Source organism: Larus michahellis, chromosome 1 (assembly GCF_964199755.1).
Source record: "Larus michahellis chromosome 1, bLarMic1.1, whole genome shotgun sequence".
Taxonomy (NCBI): domain Eukaryota; kingdom Metazoa; phylum Chordata; class Aves; order Charadriiformes; family Laridae; genus Larus; species Larus michahellis.
In genome coordinates, this window is record NC_133896.1 from 103,249,691 (window position 1) to 103,269,527 (window position 19,837).

A 19,837-nucleotide genomic window follows, 5' to 3' on the forward strand; every position below is an offset into this window, starting at 1 on the left:
CACCTCAATTTTTTCTATTGCTGTCCCACCCAGTATCTGGATAGCCTCCAAATCTGATCCAAGCTGTGTGCCAGCATCATCAAAAAACAAGTCAGTCCTGCACTCAGTCCTGGCTGACCCCAAGTTCATTTAACATGTGTCTAGAGGCAGACCGTAGGGCAAGTCGGGCGGTAGGCTAAGACCAGATGTTACGCTTTACTGAGCTGTACTGCTTGTCTATGGAAAGAGGATGTTAAGAATTCAGCCACACTACAGTGAATGCGACTCCAGAGTCAACGCTGGGGCTGGGAAGCGGTTGTCGGCGGAGAGATGCTTAAGGAGTACAAGCTCATGTGGTAAAGACGAGGACGCGCGGCTGGAGCGCGTGGGTTGTGTTCACAGCTCTGCCGCTGGCCGCTCCTGGGCAAACAGCCCGCGGAGTCAGCCGCAGGCCTGCCTCAGCTGCGTCTTGCACTCAGCTTGCAGAGTTATTAATCTTTTCCCTTCTAAAAGAACTCACCTTGATCCATTTATGGAAGAGACCGTATGGAAAAATTCTGATTAGTCATTTACTTATCAAATTACTTTTGTGAATTAAACGGACTTTACCGACGCAGAGCCAGAGATGGCAGCGACCTTAACTCCACAGCTGCAAAACATATAATGCTTCTCATTGCTGAAAGGGATATTTCCTGTTAAGGCTGCACATTTTGAAGGGAGCCAGTTTGGTGGGATGTTAGCACTTCCTATGCTATAAATAGACCAGATGAGTATCACTTTCAGTCTCAAAGGAATACATTTCTAATTTCTTGAGGGAAGTAACAGTATCTCTGGCAGGATTCTCGGCGAGTTTTATACTTGCTGATGATGTTTCCTCGCGCCTGAGCTTTAACTTGCTTGTTAATGAATGAGCGCGCTTGTTGCAGCACATAGGCATTTAGGAGCGCTATTAATAGCTTCAGAGGCACGACGCTGCAGTTGAGGTCGGAGAAGTCCTCGCTGCTTTAGATTGCTAGGTGGGCAGAAAAGGAGAGCCAGAAACAATGTGGCAGACCGTAGGTTGAGCGTTAAATGGCCAGCAAGGTTGTGAGGAGGGGAACCACCAGTTTATTCATAGATTTCCTTCCATGTTGGAAGGAAGGAAGGATGATTCAGCAAATGGGGTTCCTCGGGGACAGAGGTCTAGAGGTGACCTCTCAAGAGTTGCGTGCCTCTGCCTCACTGTGCAGCTTGCATGTGCTACATCCCCCCTATTTCTGAGCCCTGAGCCTGCTGCTGTTGTAAGACAGAAGCTAGTGCAGGAAGTCCAGGTAACTGAATATGCTGGCTCAGTTGCTCATTTTTACAAGCTTAAGAAAAAAAAAAAAAAGTCTTTTGTGTTCAGCATTTTGTTCATGAGCTGTGAAGCTGCACGTGTGAATGAAAATAACAGAGCTGGGAATTGGGTTGACACTGGGCTTGAATGAGAATGCTTCCTGTTGCTGTTTTTAAAAACCGGGAAAATGAAATCCTAGCCCCTGCTCCCACTCAGGTTTAGAGAACCATAAAGAAAGCAGGCAGTTAATACACGTTTGTTATTGTGCCTCTGTGCCTCTGCCATGTGTGAGGGTTTGGGAACCTTGTCAGGAACAATAAAGAAGGTTTTGGCGAAAGACCATCCCACAGTTTGAAATAACGAGTGCTGGACACTTAAAACAAATTTCTTCTCTACGGCATGTTTGTCAGGGTGCTGCAGGGTGTCTGACCATACAGTACCTGCTGAGCCATGCATTTGATTTTAGAATTAAATGATAGTTGGGACTGGAAAGAGGACAAATGAGTGGATGCCATGACAGAATTCAGCTGTTCTTGGAGCATCCAAAAGAAGCTGACATTTTGGGGATGATACTGTTAATTTTTGAGTATTAAGGAGAGTTAGTGACCATCTGAGAGGAGATGCATAGCTATAGAATAAGAAGTGGGGGAAAGGGAACTATACCAGTGTGACTCTAGAAGGTAGCAGAGCACTGGGCTTCAGGGACTCGCCTGATTATTTATGCCTGGCATATCAGGCATATGGGTTTTTTCCAGTTATTAACTGCTCAGTTGAAGAAAATGCATCTGCTATGTTGGCCAGTGTACATGCAAGTAAAAGGCATTGAAAAAATTCTTCGCACTCTGATTTACTCGTTCACAAACTTTGGTCCATAAGTAAATAACAGTCTACAAGGTAGTTTTAAGTGGTCTACAGCCAGTCTTCAGAGCAGCGCTGCACAGTAAATCATGTCGTATTTTATTACAAAGGATTAAAGTTTAAAGGCTTTTGAGGGTGAGCAGCAGTGTGCCGAGTACTCGAGCGAGAGGAAAGCTGAACGAGCTGGAGGAGGCCAGGGAGGTCCAGCCAGTCCCCTTTGATCCCCGAGAACAGGTTATAGTTCCTGTACCCTGAAGCAAACGAATTAATTTGCTAAAAGGCTTGGTGTTTCTGCTGCAACAGGATTTCCTGGCCAAGCTACTCTCTGTCTCATTCTGCTTTTTCACTGCTTGCTAAAGGTACTTATCTGTACAGAGGCACACAGGCATGTAATTCATCCTCCTGGGAAGATCCATTTTCCCCTCACTGCCAGACTACAATAATTTTCCATCCATTTTCCCTTCTAAAAGCTACTCTTTTCTCTCTCCTTCATCAGTTACCTCGCTAACATGGCTACCATTTCCTCATTTTTTTTTTTTTTATTTTTACTTTTTCCATTCGGCAAGACAAGTGTTTGGGCAGTAGGCTTTAACGGCATCATCCAGGCATGGACACAAAGCACCGTGATGTGGGAGAGAATTAATCACCGCACTAAAATGATTAATGTTCTGTTTTGATCATTTTGCATCCCACCATTGCATTTCAACTAACAACAGGTTTCTGTCTTTGACCTACGTGCTTCAAGTCTTCGTTAAGGTTTTGCCACACACTGTCATAATCACTAACAACTGCTTGGGTCTGAAGGTAATTGTGTTTTTATTTTCTGGTTCATGCTTCAGGAAAAATTAAAACTTGATGCTGAGAGGGAAAAACTAGAGAGGCTTCAGGAGCTTTACTCCGAGCAGAAGACGCAGCTTGATAATTGCCCTGAGTCCATGAGGGAACAATTACAGCAGCAGCTGAAGAGGGTCAGTAGCAAGTTTCAAGATTGCACTAACTTTTTTTTTTTGTTGATTTTTTTTTTTTTTTTTTAGAGTGAAGTGTAACATATGCTGTTTCAAGTACCCAGTGTCTGAACATATTTGCAACTTATAATTGTTAATAGTCACCAGGGTTATGTTTTTGTGTGGAATGCTTGTAATAGATAATGTGCACGGCGGCAAACGAGTAGCATACAAATGGGCGGCGTAGAAATCGTTTTGTGTTGAATGCTTTTAAAGCTTTGGGCTGCTTGCCTGTAATGAGCCCCTTAGGCCTACTGGGTGGTGTGGAAGCTGTTGTGATGTTTAGATGGACGATGGAGCGTTGCTCTTTACCTGTGTGAGCGAAGGCAGGAACTGAACTTTGGTCAGTGGGATCAGCCGTGTTAGCAGCATTTTCCTGTCGCTGTCGTTTGATCCTTTTGTGTTCTCCTCCTTTGCAATGCTGTAAATGGCTGTCTCAGTGAAGCAATGGATAACTTCCTTTTTTTTCAGTACCTAACTTAGCTGTTAGCCTGAACTGTGCTTTGAAAAATTAATTTTTAATATTATACCTCTTACTTACTTTAATGGCTTTATTTGTTCCTGCGTTTTCAACAGTTGCACATTGGTATAATAACCTTCGCATAAAATCTAATTGCAGTTTGATTTTATTTTGTATTATTTGTAACCGAAAGAGCTACAATATTGTCTGTGAAGGTACAGTTATTTTCTGTGGAAAGACTTTAGTATTTATTTATGTTAAGTGGGTTCTACAGCACATACAGTTAGCTTGGGTGGGGGGAGGGGGGGTCATTTTCAAAGCACCAGTACAGCAAGCTCAAGACGCCACCTGAAAGTCAGACTAGACTAGATTTATTATTATTTTTTTTCCTGGATTGGGTGTTTGTATCAGGAATGAGGTCCGTAATAGCAGTGACCAAAAAAGGGCTTTTTTTGCTTTATAAGAAATATTCTTTAGATTTTGTTTTATTTGCAGAATTATATTTTGGTTTTTCAAGGAGCAAAAAGTAATAAAGTCCAGCTTTGGAAATAACAATGCTAAATTCTTCTGTAGTAACTCAGAAGTTTGCTGGTTTTGAGACACTTAAGGATTTTTGTAAGTAACATTAAAAAATAAAATCAGTATTGTGTAATCTGTCATACATATTAAAGGGAAAGAAAGCCTTTCCTATGCAGTTACGTACTTGGATGTATAAATTAATAAGAAGTTGCAGTCTTGTTGCTGTGGGATGATAGTAAGTCCTTTCTCACTACAAAAGAGGCTTCTATAAATCTGTTTGGTTATTTTTTTAAAATTTTTTTGTTCCAAGTTGGCTTAATAATGATTTTGGATTTGAAAGTGGGACAAAACTTGAAATGCGGGGGTACAACTAAATGCCCAGTTGGTCTCTCGCGTTATTCCAGGCCAATTGTAGTGAAAGTTATCTGCAGCTGCTGTTGTTGAAGCAGTAGAAGTTATCACTGAATTATTGCACAGTATCTCTTGAACGGATATCAAGTGTGAGAGCAGTTCCGAAATTACTGTAAGTACTGTACCCAAAATATAGAAAAATCTCTTCTTCCCCCCAAATCAGCCCAGCCCAGGATTAATAAGCAGGGACATCTTGAACTAGATCAGGTTGCTCAGAGCCCCATCCAACCTGACCTTGAATGTTTCCAGGGATGGGGCATCCACCACCCCTCTGGGCAACACGTTCCAGTGTTTCACCACCCTCATTGTAAAAAATTTCTTCCTTGTATTTAGTCTAAATCTGCCCTCTTTTAGTTTAAAACCATTACTCCTTGTCCTATTGCAACAGGCTGCTAAAAAGGCTCATTGCAGGGGGGTTGGGCTAGACGACCGTTAAAGATCCCTTCCAACCCAAACTGTTCGATGATTCTATTCTCTGAAGTACCGGAGTCTACAGCAGGGTGTGTTGTGCTACTTTCCTGCTAACGCGGTCGGTGTGAAGGTGACAAATTCCCTTATTGCTTCATCTCCGGGACTCCAGTAACTTTGTAATTTGTGTCCAGAGTGGGGATGGAGTTGTTGGGCTTGGCAATGGGCAGCTGCCACACTTTGTGTGGACTACTGAGGGGTTGCTGCTTCCCAGTGTCCATGATGAATATTTGCTGTCCGTGTTGGGCAGGGAGGACACTTCATCAGAAACTGGTGAAACCTGGGGGCTTGTGGGAAGGCACTGTGGGAAAGCATAGTTCTTCCTGATGGCTTATTTAATTAGCAGGCTTCATCCTTCACTGTTAGTATGGAAGTGCCAAAGCTTGTTTGTTCTCATGTGCCTGAGTTTATAAAGGTATGCATAAAAGGAGAATGAGAGTAGCTGCCTGGATTCCTGCAGAGATCTGAAAAGACACTGTCCAATGCTAGGAAATGCCTTACTCTTCAGATAAAATTCTCCTAATTTTTGCAGATGTTGCAGGTCTATGGAGCTCCCACCATACCCTGAAGTAAGGGCCAGGTTCTCTCCCATCAAATTTTCTCCAGTGCCATTAACAGAAGTAATGGAGATGCCAAAAAAATTCATGGTTTGGAAGTGCAATACAGAAACATTGTGTCTGTTGTTTGTTGAGAGATTATAAATTACAATATTTTGATGTCAATTGTTTTAATAAAAGGGAGGGAGTATACTTGCTACTTGGCTTTGCGAAGCCATTACCTACAGCAAGAAAAAGTATCCTCCTACAAATCGTAGGCTGACGATGTAGGATCCTTGTGAAGGTCATGGCGAGGACATCTCGGAGCCAGACCTCGTGCCCCTGCCGCTGTGCCCTGCTCCCGCAGGCTGCTGGGGGTCTTGGTCCCTGTGGGCCGGCTTGGCTGGTGATCTCACTGCATTGTGTTTGCAGACACGGGTAGAGCTAAGCTACTGCCACTCACCCTTTGGAAGTTTTTTAATTTGAAAATGGACTTGGCTTCAAATTAGGGATGGGTTGGTTTTTTTCCCCTGCTGGACACAGAGGTACAGAATGTGATGAAGCTCTTATTCCATAGTGCATTTCCCAAAAAATGTAGCGTTTTGTGAGTTGAATGTCTGTCAATTGCTTTTTTGGCTCTCAGTTTTCTTCTGTGAAGTCTGTCTCTTCTTCTGCCTCGGTAGCAATTAATCGGGTATGAAATAGCCTGAACTTGTTGGCTTCCATGGCCCAAGCAAAGCCTTTCTCTTTGTTTTGAATGCTGAAGATGGCTGGCTGGTTTGAATGAAGCATTTTTGTATTGTAGGTAGCTGCTTGCTTGTAATTTTTAGCCCACATCTTTGATTTTGATCTCTTCACTAGCTCCTACAAGTGGAAGGCACATCTTTGGGGAATAATGGGAAGATGTTGGTGTTTCGTATACTAACTTGGATGCTTTAGCTTCTGCATCCTGTGTCTTTCCCTGGAACATAGGAAGCTGGTTTTAAATGCCTTTATACAGACCTATCTGCTTAGCTCGGTCACTAACCTTTGACTTAGGTTGAAATAAGAAAAAGAGTAAGTTTGCATTTCTCTAAATTGATAAATTGCTTTACAGGATGTAGGTTTTCCTACGTAACAAGTTATGTACAATGTGTCTATTTCAGAGAGCCTCAGCATTTAATAATACTGTGATTATTAAAAACACCTTTTCCTTCAGAAGTTTGGAACTTGTAAGTTCCAAAGAACTCATAAGTAAGGATTCATGTTATGAATACACAGATGTCGCAGGAGAAAGATTAGCATTCCGTTCTTGTGCTGAAAAGCACCATAAGTTTTATCTCGCCATCCCTAAGCGGAAGGGAGGTGTGTTCTTATTTCTTGAGTCTTTTCTGCAGCATTCAACCTCTTTTTCGTGACATAACCTGGCGTTGGTCCAGGGGAATGCATAAAAGTGGGCTGATACCTTTTCTGAAGTAATAGACCTCCTGGCTAGGATGGATGACTGGAGTCCTTAATTGTGTGTTTGCACGGGGAGCAACTGTCAGCTCCAATTTGGTGGTCCACGATCAGCCTCTGGCAGAGCAACTTGCATGGTTGGACACCACTGCTGTGGTGATGGCAGTGTGCTCATGGCACACAGCTCCACGTATCTTTTGCCTCATCTGACTGCAATAAAAACAGTGCTGGTGCTGGCGCTAGACCTGAAGAAATTCTAACTGCAGTTCGGACTCCTTCATTTGAGTGTGTATTCCCGTAATTAGTTAATTCAGTGTGCAGTTCTCTGGTGTCACTGGGATGATACTTTCTGTCCTGTCTGGTTGATAAGCAGATGCTACCCCAGTTCGGCACAAGACAACCTCACCAAATGGGTTCAGGCTCTGGTGGTGCCGCAGCCAGGCTACAGCAGAGTGATCTGCCTGGCCAGGGTGCCCTCGGCGCCAGGAGGCTCTCGCTTGCTCTGAACACTGCAAACCAGCTCCCTCGGCATCCAGGTGCTTCATCTTTCTCAGCTGGGGGGGACAGTAGGAGCGGTGGAGAAAGCAACTTCAAAATAATGATTAGCCTTATTTCTCTTATTATGAGAGTAGGTCATTAAAAGCATTGAGGTCCTGTTTGAACGTGTTGTATGAGATACGTAAATACCATTTCAGACTGATTTTTGTGTGTGTTTCTAAGTGTCTCTACTCTGGTGTCAGTGAGAGCATGATTACTTTTTTTTTTTTCCTTAAGGATGCTGATCTACTGGACATAGAAAGCAAACACTTTGAAGATTTGGAATTTCAGCAGCTTGAACATGAAAGCAGGTTAGATGAAGAGAAAGAAAATCTGACACAACAGCTCCTGCGTGAAGTAGCTGAATATCAGCGTAGCATTGTCAGTAGAAAGGTAAAAGCATTAACACTCAATTCGTTTGTTCTTTGTTGTTGAGCATGAAGGGGATGAAATGGATCTACAACCTGCCCATCGGTAGGAAATAATGCAAAACTTTCCTCTTTGAAAAAGCTTTCGCAGCAGAGCAAAGATGATGGCCTAGTAACATCTGCCACAGATCAAATCGTGCAATTCTCCAAAAGCAAATAAATCAAAAATAAAATTCCGTGCCCTTTTTGTATATTTGCATATGAAAATTAAATTCTTTTATTTGCTGCAAAGAGTACCACAGCATTGTTTTTCTTCTTTAAGAAAGGAGACTACAGTTACTTTGTGCTCATGATTGATGTTAAATGATTTTGTTAAAATAATAATAGAATACCAGATTAAGAAAAGACCTTAATTTTTAAAATCATTTGTAAAGGTCCTATCTCAACCAATTAAATACCAGTTTTTCAGAGATCAGAAGTTGCATCTCTAAACCAGTTCTGTTTAGCATAGGGAAGCTAGTCACCGTATTATCAAAGAAAATGTGCAGTTGTTCTTTTGTTTTGTCTCTTGAATAAATGGGCTCTTTACTGCGTCTAAATCTTATTTAATTATCTCCTTCAGAGCAGTGAGCTGTCTTGTAAAAACGTCTTTTCCTACCCCTTCACTCATGTGAATGAGTGAACTCTCATGAATAAGATCCTTGCTGCAGGTTGTCTTGTGCTTTGAAAATAAAACATGTAAATTGTGATTATTTTCTTTGTATATTAGGAAAAGATTTCTGCTCTCAAAAAACAAGCCAATCACATTGTCCAGCAAGCACAAAGAGAACAAGATCATTTTGTAAAAGAGAAAAACAACTTAATAATGATGCTGCAAAGGGTAAGTATTTATTGTCTTTCAAATATTTTTAGCATGTAATAAATGAGAATGTCATAGAATAAAAGAATGTAGAACACGAGAAAAACATCAGTTGTGCAGAAGCTAGTAAGTAGGTAATAACGTGATGGACATCTTTTGTATCGATTAACCTTTAAAAAAACCCCCGTCTTCTGCATTTAATCACCAGATATCTTAGGAGAAAACTCTAGAGCTTTAGAGGTGCCTCCCTTCCAGAGGACTCAACCTTAGGCACCCACCCAGGTGCTGAAGCTGTAAGCCTGTCCTCCCTGTGTGGCTGCTGGAACAGTGCACAGAGAGCTCAGATGTTGGGCTTCTAATAGCCCATGCTGGGCTACAACATGAGCTACTTAACATCAGCTAACATCTGGTTAATAAGAAGCTGGCACGAACCCTTCACGTCCGTTATGTTTTTAATCATAAGAGAAATCATGTTTAGTTCATTAAGCAGAATCAGCATTTTCAAAATGCTGAAGGAAGACCTATTTGGTTTGGCTGTGGTTATTAAATAAAATCTTTCACTAGCTTTTCATTCTGTATCTCCATTTTTTGTTCAGTTCTGCTGTGAGTGGATGAAGCTGAAGCCCTGCTGTGCAGTTTCTAACCTTCTATCCCGGCGTGTTTCTTTACACGCTTAAGAAAATGGCTAGCATTTATTTTCACTTACATGGCTGTTGGTGTTTAACATAAAATGTCTGTTTTCAACAGGAAAAAGAGAATCTCTGTAATCTGGAAAAGAAATATTCCACACTTTCCGGAGGAAAGGGATTTCCTGTCAGTCCCAATAGTCTAAAAGAGGTAAAGAGATTTGCTGCTTCTTACTTTACAATAAGTAACTTTCAATAATTTTAGTGTTTAGTGAAGTCCTATTCATACAATTTTTTTGAGATGTGATGAAATTACTTTGTAAAACTATTCATGGAAGTCCAAATGCATGGGTGAGCAAAAATAGCTTCTCTTGACATTTTCCCAGATGTGACTGGTATCGCCTTCATCTCTTGCCCTGGAAAAATGATCATTTTTAGGGGGAGGGAGGAGGGATGGTGTGTGCCTAATTTTCTCAAAATAGACAATTAAACCTCATTGAAGTGAAGAATGAGGTCCAGGAATAACTCTGTTCAAACACAAATACAGTTCAGTCTTATTTTTTGCACTGTAGATTTTATCATTGCCTCCCCCCCACCCCTTTTATTCTAAGGCTCTGTAGTAAAGTGTGACAAGCATACATTTTTGATCGTTTTAAAAAGCATCTAATTGAAGACTTCAAGCTGTCTTGATTGTGAGATACCTATTGAGCTATTTATTTAACTATTTTGAATAGTTAAAGGTGCCAGATATTTTTTGCTGCAAAAAATTGAGTTAGTTTGGGTAATGCATGATGAGACCCAGAGCTTACCTGCAGTTGTCAAGACTTCAGAACTTTAAGGATACTGCTTTAAGCGTCAAGGTCCATGAGCAAGGTTGGTGTAAGGTAAGCCACAGTCCATCACAAAGATTCAGTCAGCACCTATGCTATTAGCATTAACTCCCCATATTTATCTTCTTGATAAATGACTTGACTTGATGAATCTGCGAATTGCAGATAAACATGAAGTTACAAATGGAGAAGTGGAAAATCTAGCATTTAAAATACACTGACAGGTATCTGTGGCTGCTTCATTAACTTCTGCTTAAGAGGCCTGACCGGACTTGCTAGATGTGCTTGTATCGAAGCCCTGAACAAGGTCTGCCACATCTAACTATGTAGGAAGTTTGGCTCTTGAAGTCTAAAGCAACCACATGTCTTCTTGACACCTGGGAAATGTGGTCTTGCTTATTTGGGCTCAAAGTTCCTGGTGGGCCCAGGCAGCCTCCATCACATGCTAGTGGGGTTGAGCACCCTTCCTCACTGCAAGCCATGTTGCAGATACTTAGACTTCCAGTGTCCTAGGTGGCACTCTGATCTGTGCATCTGATCTCCCACCAGGACATCTGGCAAGTCTAAGCTTCATTCTTTTTCATTTTGAGGTGGATCTGTTCATTCTCTCGCTAGAGAGTGGGTGCTATCTCTGATTTTTGTCTTCATATCCACATAATGGTTTGCTTAATTACAGATATTTCAAAATGCAACTACATTAAGTGAGCCTGGCACTCTTTTTATTGACATGGGCTGTTCAGTGGCGTGGTTCTGTTCACTGCAGTGAAGTCAGTTAGGACTTACTCTAAGGTAAATGAGAGAAGGAACAGCCTGGGTTAATCTGGTTCATGCTCAGTGTCCCCATAGGCTCTGTCGTATAAAAGAAATGCCTTTCCTTGCGAGGTGTTATGTTTGTTTCAGTCCAGTTTATTTTTTCTCTGACTGTTCTGGCACCTTTAAAAATCAGGCACCAAATGATACACAGACTTAAACAGGCTCCCTGCACACGGAAGTTCATTTCGTCTATCCGTTGAGTTTGTGGTCCAACATTTCTGAGCCACTCCTCAAAGTGCGTATTTGTAACTCTCTCTCATCCATCGTGAAGCTTACTCCCTGCATCTGTAGCAATAGAGAGTAACACAGCCTCACATAAAGAGGCAGGATGCTTATCGCACTACTTAAATAAACGAGGAAAATCAATATTGTTTAAAAGTTCAGCATTGACAAAATGACTTGGATGCCTAATCTGACTTGAAACCATTTATTTAATCTAATGTAATAGGGGCCTGAGCTAATGCACAACACAGTCATTTGTTATTTGCTTATTTTTTTAACCCCCTTAGTGAATCCCCCCTGGGGTCATGAGTCTAAACCGAATGTTTTTTATATAATGGTTTTTATATAATTTTCTAGAATTGTGTATGTTTGAAATAACTGATAAAATACATTGAAAATTATGCCCATAGATAATGGCATTGGTATATTTTTTCCAACCTGCCTTCTATGACCAGTGCTAAAATTATGCATTTTTGAAAAAAAGAAATACAATAGCAGCCTGCATCTTCTTTTACTGAATTGCTAAAGTATACATACTGGCATGTCACAGTAATAGAGACATTGCCCCTCCAACACCTTCTCAGTTTAAAAGCTGCTTACCATCTTGATTTAAAAATCAGCATATTTCTATCTTATTTTTATGACATTGCTTCAGCAGTAATTTATTCTTCCTTTTGTGTAGCCATGTTTTCTAAGGATAAGGAGTCAGGACATTTGACTTTTTTACAGTTCGGCATCCTATACACCATGGATTTGAATCCATATTTTATTTTTTAAATAACATTTATTCAGGTAACACCAGAACACATGCAGTAATTATATTCTGCCATTATATCTCAAATCTGCTTGCATAAAATCTTCTCTGCAGGCAGAAGCACACTCTGCCTGTATGAGGCAGAGTATAAGGTATATACAGGTATATACAGACATACCTGTATAAGGTATGTCTGTGCCTTTCCTCAGCCCGCCACCTCCTGTGTTTGTTTGTTTGTTTTTTTTTAAAAAAAAAGACAAATTGTAGTGGCTATGGGGCTAACACTAACAGCATCTTACCCAAGTCTCCTGGTAACACCTAAAAGTTAGAAGGAACTTCCAAACACTGCAAATGAAAGGTGCTGTGTCAGTGTAATTTACAGAGTAACAGTGGTATTTCTTTATGTAAGTTCTTCCCAGTTCTGTTAGTTATTTGGTTTGCTTAAACTAGCTTAAAAGTTAGACAAGAAACAAATCAGGGTAAGTTATTTTATTTAAACATGGGGAGGGTGGTGGGATAAAAAAATGAGTGAATAAAATTTGTTCTTTCTTTTCCTCCAATCTGCTTTCCCCAGAAAGAGGTACTTAATTTCTAAAGGGCATTTATATTTTCGTAAAGACTTTTGGTCACTTAATGTACATTTGCTTTTTGATCACACAAATGTATTTGTTTAAATGAAGAACAATTTTTGGAATCCAAGTATTCAACATTTGAAAAGCTTGACGATAATTTTATTTATGATGAAGTATTTCAATGATAACAAATATTTGGCTGTATCACTCTAAACTAACTTTCATCGTACTGGATACATTAATACTCTTGCACGTCTTTTGGCTTTTGCTCCTTTTAACTTCTGAATTCCTCCTTTTAGGGCTATATCAGTGTAAGTGAAATTAGTGAGCTGTATGGCAATTCCACGAATCTATCCCCTTCCACCCAGCCCCCCACAGATGCTGAAGCAGTTGCCACTGAGCCTTCCACGGCTGTGCTGACCAGCCAGCCACAAAATAAAGAGGTTTGTTTGAGAGACATTTCCCTTTGTTTGCACTGTTCTTTCATGGCTGCCTTTTTACTTTCTTTTTATTTTTTTTATATATTTTTTGGTAATTCAACGTGTAACAAATTGACCCTAAGGCAAACTGACGTCTGCCAGTTACCGAGTCAGATAACGATTTCATAGTAAAGCTGAAGGACTACTCCAGTTGTAAACTGTCTTTGATGATGTAGAGGGGACTTCAAAGGCCAAAAAACCTGAACGCTTATGACCCAAGCAGCGATAAGTGACAATCTTTGCCTGTCAGACAGTATAAAGTAATGCACCCTTGGAGAAACGGTCCGCGGACGCGTTTAGTATTACTCATTCAATGGTGCTTAGAGGTTAATTTTCTATGTTTTGTAGCTTTTTTTTTCTCTCCTGTGATGTGGTAGAAGTGTATCTTGAATATTTGGGGGAGATGTGTAGCTTCTAGTTATCTTAGCTGTTTCATGGAGTCTGTCCAATCTGTGTCTTGTAGCTTACTCTTTCTTTTTCTTCATTCTTTGTAATGTTTTTGCCTTTGTAATGCCCAAAGCAAACTTTGAATAAATCCCCTGTTAAAGGAATGGAATAATCTTATGAATGTAAAGCCACTTACCTTTGTGTTGCAACTGGTTTAGAAACTGGCATTTCTCTACTGCTTCTGGTAGTTAAATACGCCTCGAGAGTTGCAACACAACACATCTCCTTTCCCGCTAAACGCTCCAACAAAACACAGTGCTAAAACTGCAGCTTGTATGTGCCGTATCTTCTGAGCGATTCCAAAAAGAAAACTCTGTGTGTAATTTCTCTTTTTTCTATAAAGCTAAGATCACCTCTCTGTTCTGGATTTGTGTTTCCTCACTCTCTTTCTCCTCGCTCTATTGCTCAACTTCCATCAGTCCATTGGCCTGAGGTCATGGCTACTCATGTAGATCCTATTCCTTTATCTGATACACCTCCACCTCTGCCAGCTAAGAAACACCGCAGGCAACAACAGGTAACAGATTCAAAGCTGATAACTTGGGATTATTATTTTTGGTTGGTTTTGTTATGGAGGCCATGAAGCTGATCTGTGTGTGAAGTTTTTAGAGTGATATGATGGATCATAAGTTGATCGTGCTTGCGGAGTGTCGCACTTAAAGGCACTGCTCGTTTTCAAAATAAGCACAATGCATTCTAGAACGTTACTGAACAAAAATTCTCCTTATAGAAACAATCCAGAGGCAAATACTAATATTTAGGAGCCAATCTAACTGTAAGAAGACTTGTGGCAATAAAGTACAGGTGGCTACATTTGAAATCCTAAATTAATTTTTCATATACATTTCAACAATGCCTCTCAAAATCTGTATCAGTTTTAAGCCACCGATTCATTAAAGTAACTTGTAAATAAATGTTTTTCTTTGTAATTTGATTCCACTTGTACACTAGACTTGAGCATTTGTTCTTTTTTTTTTTTTTTTTTAAATTAGGTAGAGGGACATGTACACAAAATGTGCACATAAATTTAGTGTATTTTCTTAATCAGCATGATTTTAATGTGATATTTGTAGAAATTCTGGAAAGCACTGTGAAGCAGGAGGTACTCTGTATTTTAGATTTCGTTCTTTCCAGTGAAGTTCCCAGACTATCACCTTCAGTATATTCCATATAGAGCATAACTGAGCAAGTAGGTCAATTCATTTTGTCAAAACTGTGTAACAAATTACATTTGAAGCATTTCAGAAACCTGGAAGAGCGAAAGAAGCAGCACAGGGAATGCATGTACATGAGTGATACTTTACCTCGCAAGAAAACGACTCCGTCTGTATCACCGCACTTCAATAGCTCTACGCTTGGACGAAGCGTTACATCTAAAGTACGTAGTTGCATGCTATTATTAGCCTTCTAACATCTATATAAAAACTTATATTATGTCAGAGATAAGGCTGGGTAGCACTGCAAGCTTTACATAATCCCCCAAATTCACATCTGAAATTGACTTTGAAAGAAATTCACGTTTATTAACATGGGGGAATATACATGAAGCCTTTATTTTGACCTCTGGAAATGCCCTGCTGCAATAGTAATCATGCATTTATGATTAATATATTTCAAGGATTGTATTTTCAGGCTAGTCTAAATTGATTCTAGAGACACAACAGGTTGTTTTCCTTCCTACCTAAGGCCTCTAAATGGGAAAGGTTGTGCATAAAGTGAAAATACTCTATTTGCAACCTCGTAAATCAACAAACAGCAGCAAGGTGGAGATATTACTTTGGAAACAATTTGGTCTAACAGAGACTTTGCACAACTAAAATATCCACAGCTGATTGATATGATGTGACATTGATACCCATGACAAAGCAAGTTATTTTACCATTAGTTGCTGATACAAAAACCAGTCCTGAAGTATAGTTTTAAGCACATATTTATAAAATTTCCTGCAGGGACATTTACCATTAGGACAGAGCAACAGCTGTGGCAGTGTACTTCCTCACTGCCTGGCAACCATGACCAAAGAGTCAGAGTCGAGACGGATGCACAAAGGTAAGACCTTTTTATTTGATTGACCTATTGATTTGCTGTTAAAAGTCAGTGTTCAATTTTTCAAAAAATAAGTCTGAAACTGGTGTTGCTATAATCAACAGGATTGTAAAAATAGAAGTTTCCTTCTTGGTGAAAAAAGCAAGCTCTAAATGCCATTTGCAGATATCGGCAAAATAAGATGGTAAGATTATGATGTAGGTGCACAGGCGGTTTTGAAGTATGTGGCCATCAAATATGCTCCAGTAAACAAGAAAAGTATATTGAAAAATGCAGATTGGTTTAACAGGGTAATTTCTAGGAGTGGTTTTGAGGCAATATATTAAAGATATTACATGTTGTTTTCTATTTCTTCCTTTTTTTTTTTTTGGGGGGGGGTGGGATGGGGTGTAATTCTTTCTGCGTTGTGGTCTTAAAAATTGTTTTTCACAGGCAAGTATTTTTTGCCTGGACAAAGTAACTCCCTAGACAGAGATACCTTTGCAAATCTGTAATGGTGCTATTGTAACTGGTCTTAAATATTTGGGCCACAAAATAGAAAAGGAAAGAGTTGTGCTGTCGTGTTCTGCATTTTTGTAATAGGGACATGGCAATTCTGGATCCAAAAGTAAGCTACATCTTTGAAACACCGTCCTGTAGGCTATAGGATTCTGTGCCTGTCGTTTGTGGACTTGGATCGATACACTTAATTTCTGCTTTAACGAGATGCGTTATTCATAAGTGTCCCATCTTCACATGGACTTGCTCCTCGGTGACATCTGTCAGTTTCTTTTCTTTCCGGCACCTGCCTCACTGTTACCAATAGTGCAAGAGGTCCTTACGTAGAATTGCACTGACTAAGCCCAAGCTGAGATGGGATCCATCCTGTTGTTAAAGGACGTGTCAGAGCTAGCAGCTGGTAAAGGTCGAAGGGCCCAACTGAGGTCAGCCATATGCACCAAGATGACTCAACACAGGGATGGAACAAGCTTGCTGAGACGGCATCATGACCTTCACTTTATAGAGCTGATCCAGTTGTGATTTGCTGGTTTTGAGCTTTAGTTATGCATCAGGCCTTCCACAAACCTGCCATGTTGTGGCTAACTTGTCCTGAAGTATTTCACACGTCATACAAAAGGACCTTCATACTCAGCTTGGAAAGCTTTGGTGTAACGTGTGTGCAAGGGTGGAATAGGTTGCAAATACATTCAGACTCATTGTTATGCTCTTATGCAGAAAACACACTCTGAAAAAATCTTATCTCAAATCATCTGTTAATAATAACAGCTTATCTGAAAAATCTGAGTAAGATTTTCTAGGAAATCAGTGGAACTCTGCAAATGGCTAGATACTGCTTATACTGATAAATATGTACTCACTTTTCTTCCCACTCCAAAAATTAGTTGTTCACCTAAAATAGTTGATGACTAGATAAAAAGTCTTCTTGACTTGTCATGTGTACGGAACCACTGCTTGCTTTCCTTGCGTTTCTTTTCCCACTTGACAGGCTTTTCACTCCATCAGTTTTCTGTGTTCAAGGTGATGTATTGCAGATGACATGGGGATCTCAAGTCACTGACAGGTTGAGCATACAGCTGCACCAGCTGCGTTGGGGCTGGGTGTGCTCAGCTCGGTGGAGATCCAGGGTCCCACATGATAAATGCCATTTCATCCACTCTGGAGCGCTGGCTATCATGCGGTGTCCCACAAACTGCTATACAAAGAGGTATTAGCAGGATTAGTAGCTTACCGTGTTCCTTAGGGCTTAAAAGTATCGAGCGAACTTCTACGCCAGATGTTTTGGCGTGTTTATATAGATCTGAAAAAAAGTATATTCAGCGGTGCCTGGAGGAAGAAGTGGCAGCTCAGCTAGTTTGAAGATATTATCTGAGAACCATCACTAAATTAGTAATGGTATAAAATGAGTTTTCTCTAATTTGCTTTCTCCGGTTTTTTCTAATTTCAGTCCAAGAAGGTAAATGTAAAAGTCTGAGATAAAAAAATTCAAAGTAAAAAACGAAGTCAGGAAATTAAGAACAGACACTTAAGTTGCAACATGGATTTCAATCTCTTTGTCTTTGTGCAGGAACAGGTAATGTCTATGAATAAATTTTAGGTCAGAACCAGTAGGAAATATTTTAGGAAAGATTCTGAAGTACTAAGTAGTCTTTATTGTAGAATTACCAAAACTGCGTTCAGTCAGTCATGTGAGTTCAAGAATTGTTCTTAAAAGAAACAGTCACTGTTGGTAATCATAGCCTGAGTTAAGAGCAACTTATAAAATGTTTAAGAGGATGCATCTTTGATAGAAATCATTAGTGGAAAAAGCTAATTCTTAGCAGCCACTCATGAGGTATCTTTAAAGGACTGTATGTATAAAATCACCTCCTGTGTACATGCCTTTGTAAGCAAACCATGTGCAGAAAAAAAAAAAAAGAATGAAGAAGCTGCTGTTTGGTACCATCTAGAGACCTCACTCTGGGTGCCAGAAGCCTGCGCAAGGACAGGCAGGCGCGAGGAGGGAAATATAGAAATACTGAGGGCAAGGAATATATGTACAAACACATTATAAGCTTTTCAAAGCAGTTTGCCTTTTTTTTTTTTTCCCCCGCCACTCTTTCTCCTACCGAACTCAGGAAAAAACAGAAAAGGTATTAAAACATCCCTTTACCTGGCTGTATCTATCATTGTCATGTTTTGGCAAAAGTACCGATTGCATCAGCACTGTCAAGTTGTTCCCAAAATCTTGGAAAACTTTTAAATAATTGTAAAATAATGATAGCCCTTCAAAAACTCTTTTTTTCCTGCTGTCAAATAACCTGTCACAACACAACTTCTGATTAATGCTAATATCTGCAGAGCTACAGCTTTCTGCAGGCCTAATTTGTTGCTGCTTTGCTCATAGCCACACAAGTAGAGCAGAAAATGTAGAGATCTTTGCAGATCTGTGGGTGACAATGACAAGGTAGACAGACTTGGGCTTCCTACTTTGGCATGTTTCTATACAAAAAATGTATCTTGACATGTTAATGTCAATCTTTAAAAAAAAAAAAAAGAAGAAAGAATGGAAATAAAAGAAAATATCGTACCGTGATCTTTTTTATGAAGCGCTATTTTTTTAACATACTTGACAGTGCCACTTTTAATAACAGTTTTCACCTGTAGTTCTGACCTCACCATAATTTTGTGGTGGTATATCTGTTTTTTGTGACTCTGCAATAACTCTTTTGGATTATTTTTTTTTTTTAATGATATGGCTTTACGGATATTTGCAATGTTTTGCTCAACAGCATGGCTGTTAACAGCATTACGTTTAGTGCTTTACTACGGAGAATACAAGCCAATGCAACAAGCAAGAACCATTTTAGCTCTTGTATCAGCTTAGCCTTGGCTGATACAAGTCTTGGCTTGTGGGAAACTTGTAGTGAAGGGCTGGATCTTACGAGGAGTCTAAGATTCTTAAGTGCGTGTTCTGTGAAAAGGCACCTGGGCAGTTGAAAATTGCTCACGCAACAGACTGTGCCTGCGCGACGTGTAAGTGTGGCTGTGATGGAGGCAGGCTGGTTGTGAGCCTTCTCGCTGTCAGTACGCAGCTGATCCTGAGCTCTGAACCCCCCCTGGCTTACGGCATGAAGAGAAAAGGAGAACATCACATTACGCTTTGTTCCTGTGAATGCCGCTCATTTTGCGACCTAACGACTGTATGTTTCTTGGAGTGTTTAGTTATGTTTGCATGATTACATAAATTTAACTGATAAATGGGTTTTTTGTCTTTTTTTATCATGAAAGCTGACTTCCCTTTAGGAGTGTGTTTGTAAAACTGCTATGTTCCCCTATGCCTTTTAGATGGGTTTATTTTTCAGTGAAATACAATATGGAATTAAGATTTCTGAGTAGTCAAAGGTTTTGCAAAGGGCTCAATAGAAAAACATGTATTTGAATGAAGTTTTCTTTAGTAATTTGTTTTTTTCTCTCTTTCCACCATGAATAATTGATAACTATTTCACAGGAGCAATTAGTCATTCCAAAGGTTCGAGTATGAAAGGTAATTGCTTATCTGCAATAACAGCAGCATTTGCCATAATAATGCGGGAAGAAAAAGACCCCAACCTGCACATGTGAATCAGTAACACCTGCGTTGCGTGATGCTATTATCTATGACTGCTGAGGTGTACTTGTGTCCCTTTTGTTTCTTTTACTAATCAGTGCAATTGAATTTTTACTGAAATTTAGTGTTCTTTCAAACGGCAAGTAACATCCTGCTAGTTCCTTAGAAACCAGCTTTAATTGTCTGCGAGAAAGCTTTGTATGGCACGGA

At 40.0% G+C, this 19,837-nt stretch overlaps 1 protein-coding gene across 7 annotated transcripts in view; it reads left to right on the plus strand.

Annotated features, from left to right (window-relative positions):
* Positions 1–19,837, plus strand: part of PHLDB2 (pleckstrin homology like domain family B member 2) — an 86,415-nt gene that overhangs the window by 49,814 nt on the left and 16,764 nt on the right. For 2 of the 7 annotated variants that reach the window (XM_074597471.1, XM_074597461.1), the window contains exons 7-14: positions 2,992–3,120; positions 7,762–7,917; positions 8,662–8,772; positions 9,499–9,588; positions 12,868–13,011; positions 13,838–14,011; positions 14,732–14,872; positions 15,444–15,543. In XM_074597471.1, the coding sequence (XP_074453572.1) occupies positions 2,992–3,120; positions 7,762–7,917; positions 8,662–8,772; positions 9,499–9,588; positions 12,868–13,011; positions 13,838–14,011; positions 14,732–14,872; positions 15,444–15,543 (1,045 nt within the window). The remainder of the gene's footprint in view (positions 1–2,991; positions 3,121–7,761; positions 7,918–8,661; positions 8,773–9,498; positions 9,589–12,867; positions 13,012–13,837; positions 14,012–14,731; positions 14,873–15,443; positions 15,544–19,837) is intronic. The other 5 variants (XM_074597487.1, XM_074597479.1, XM_074597504.1 and 2 more) reach the window with 5 other exon arrangements.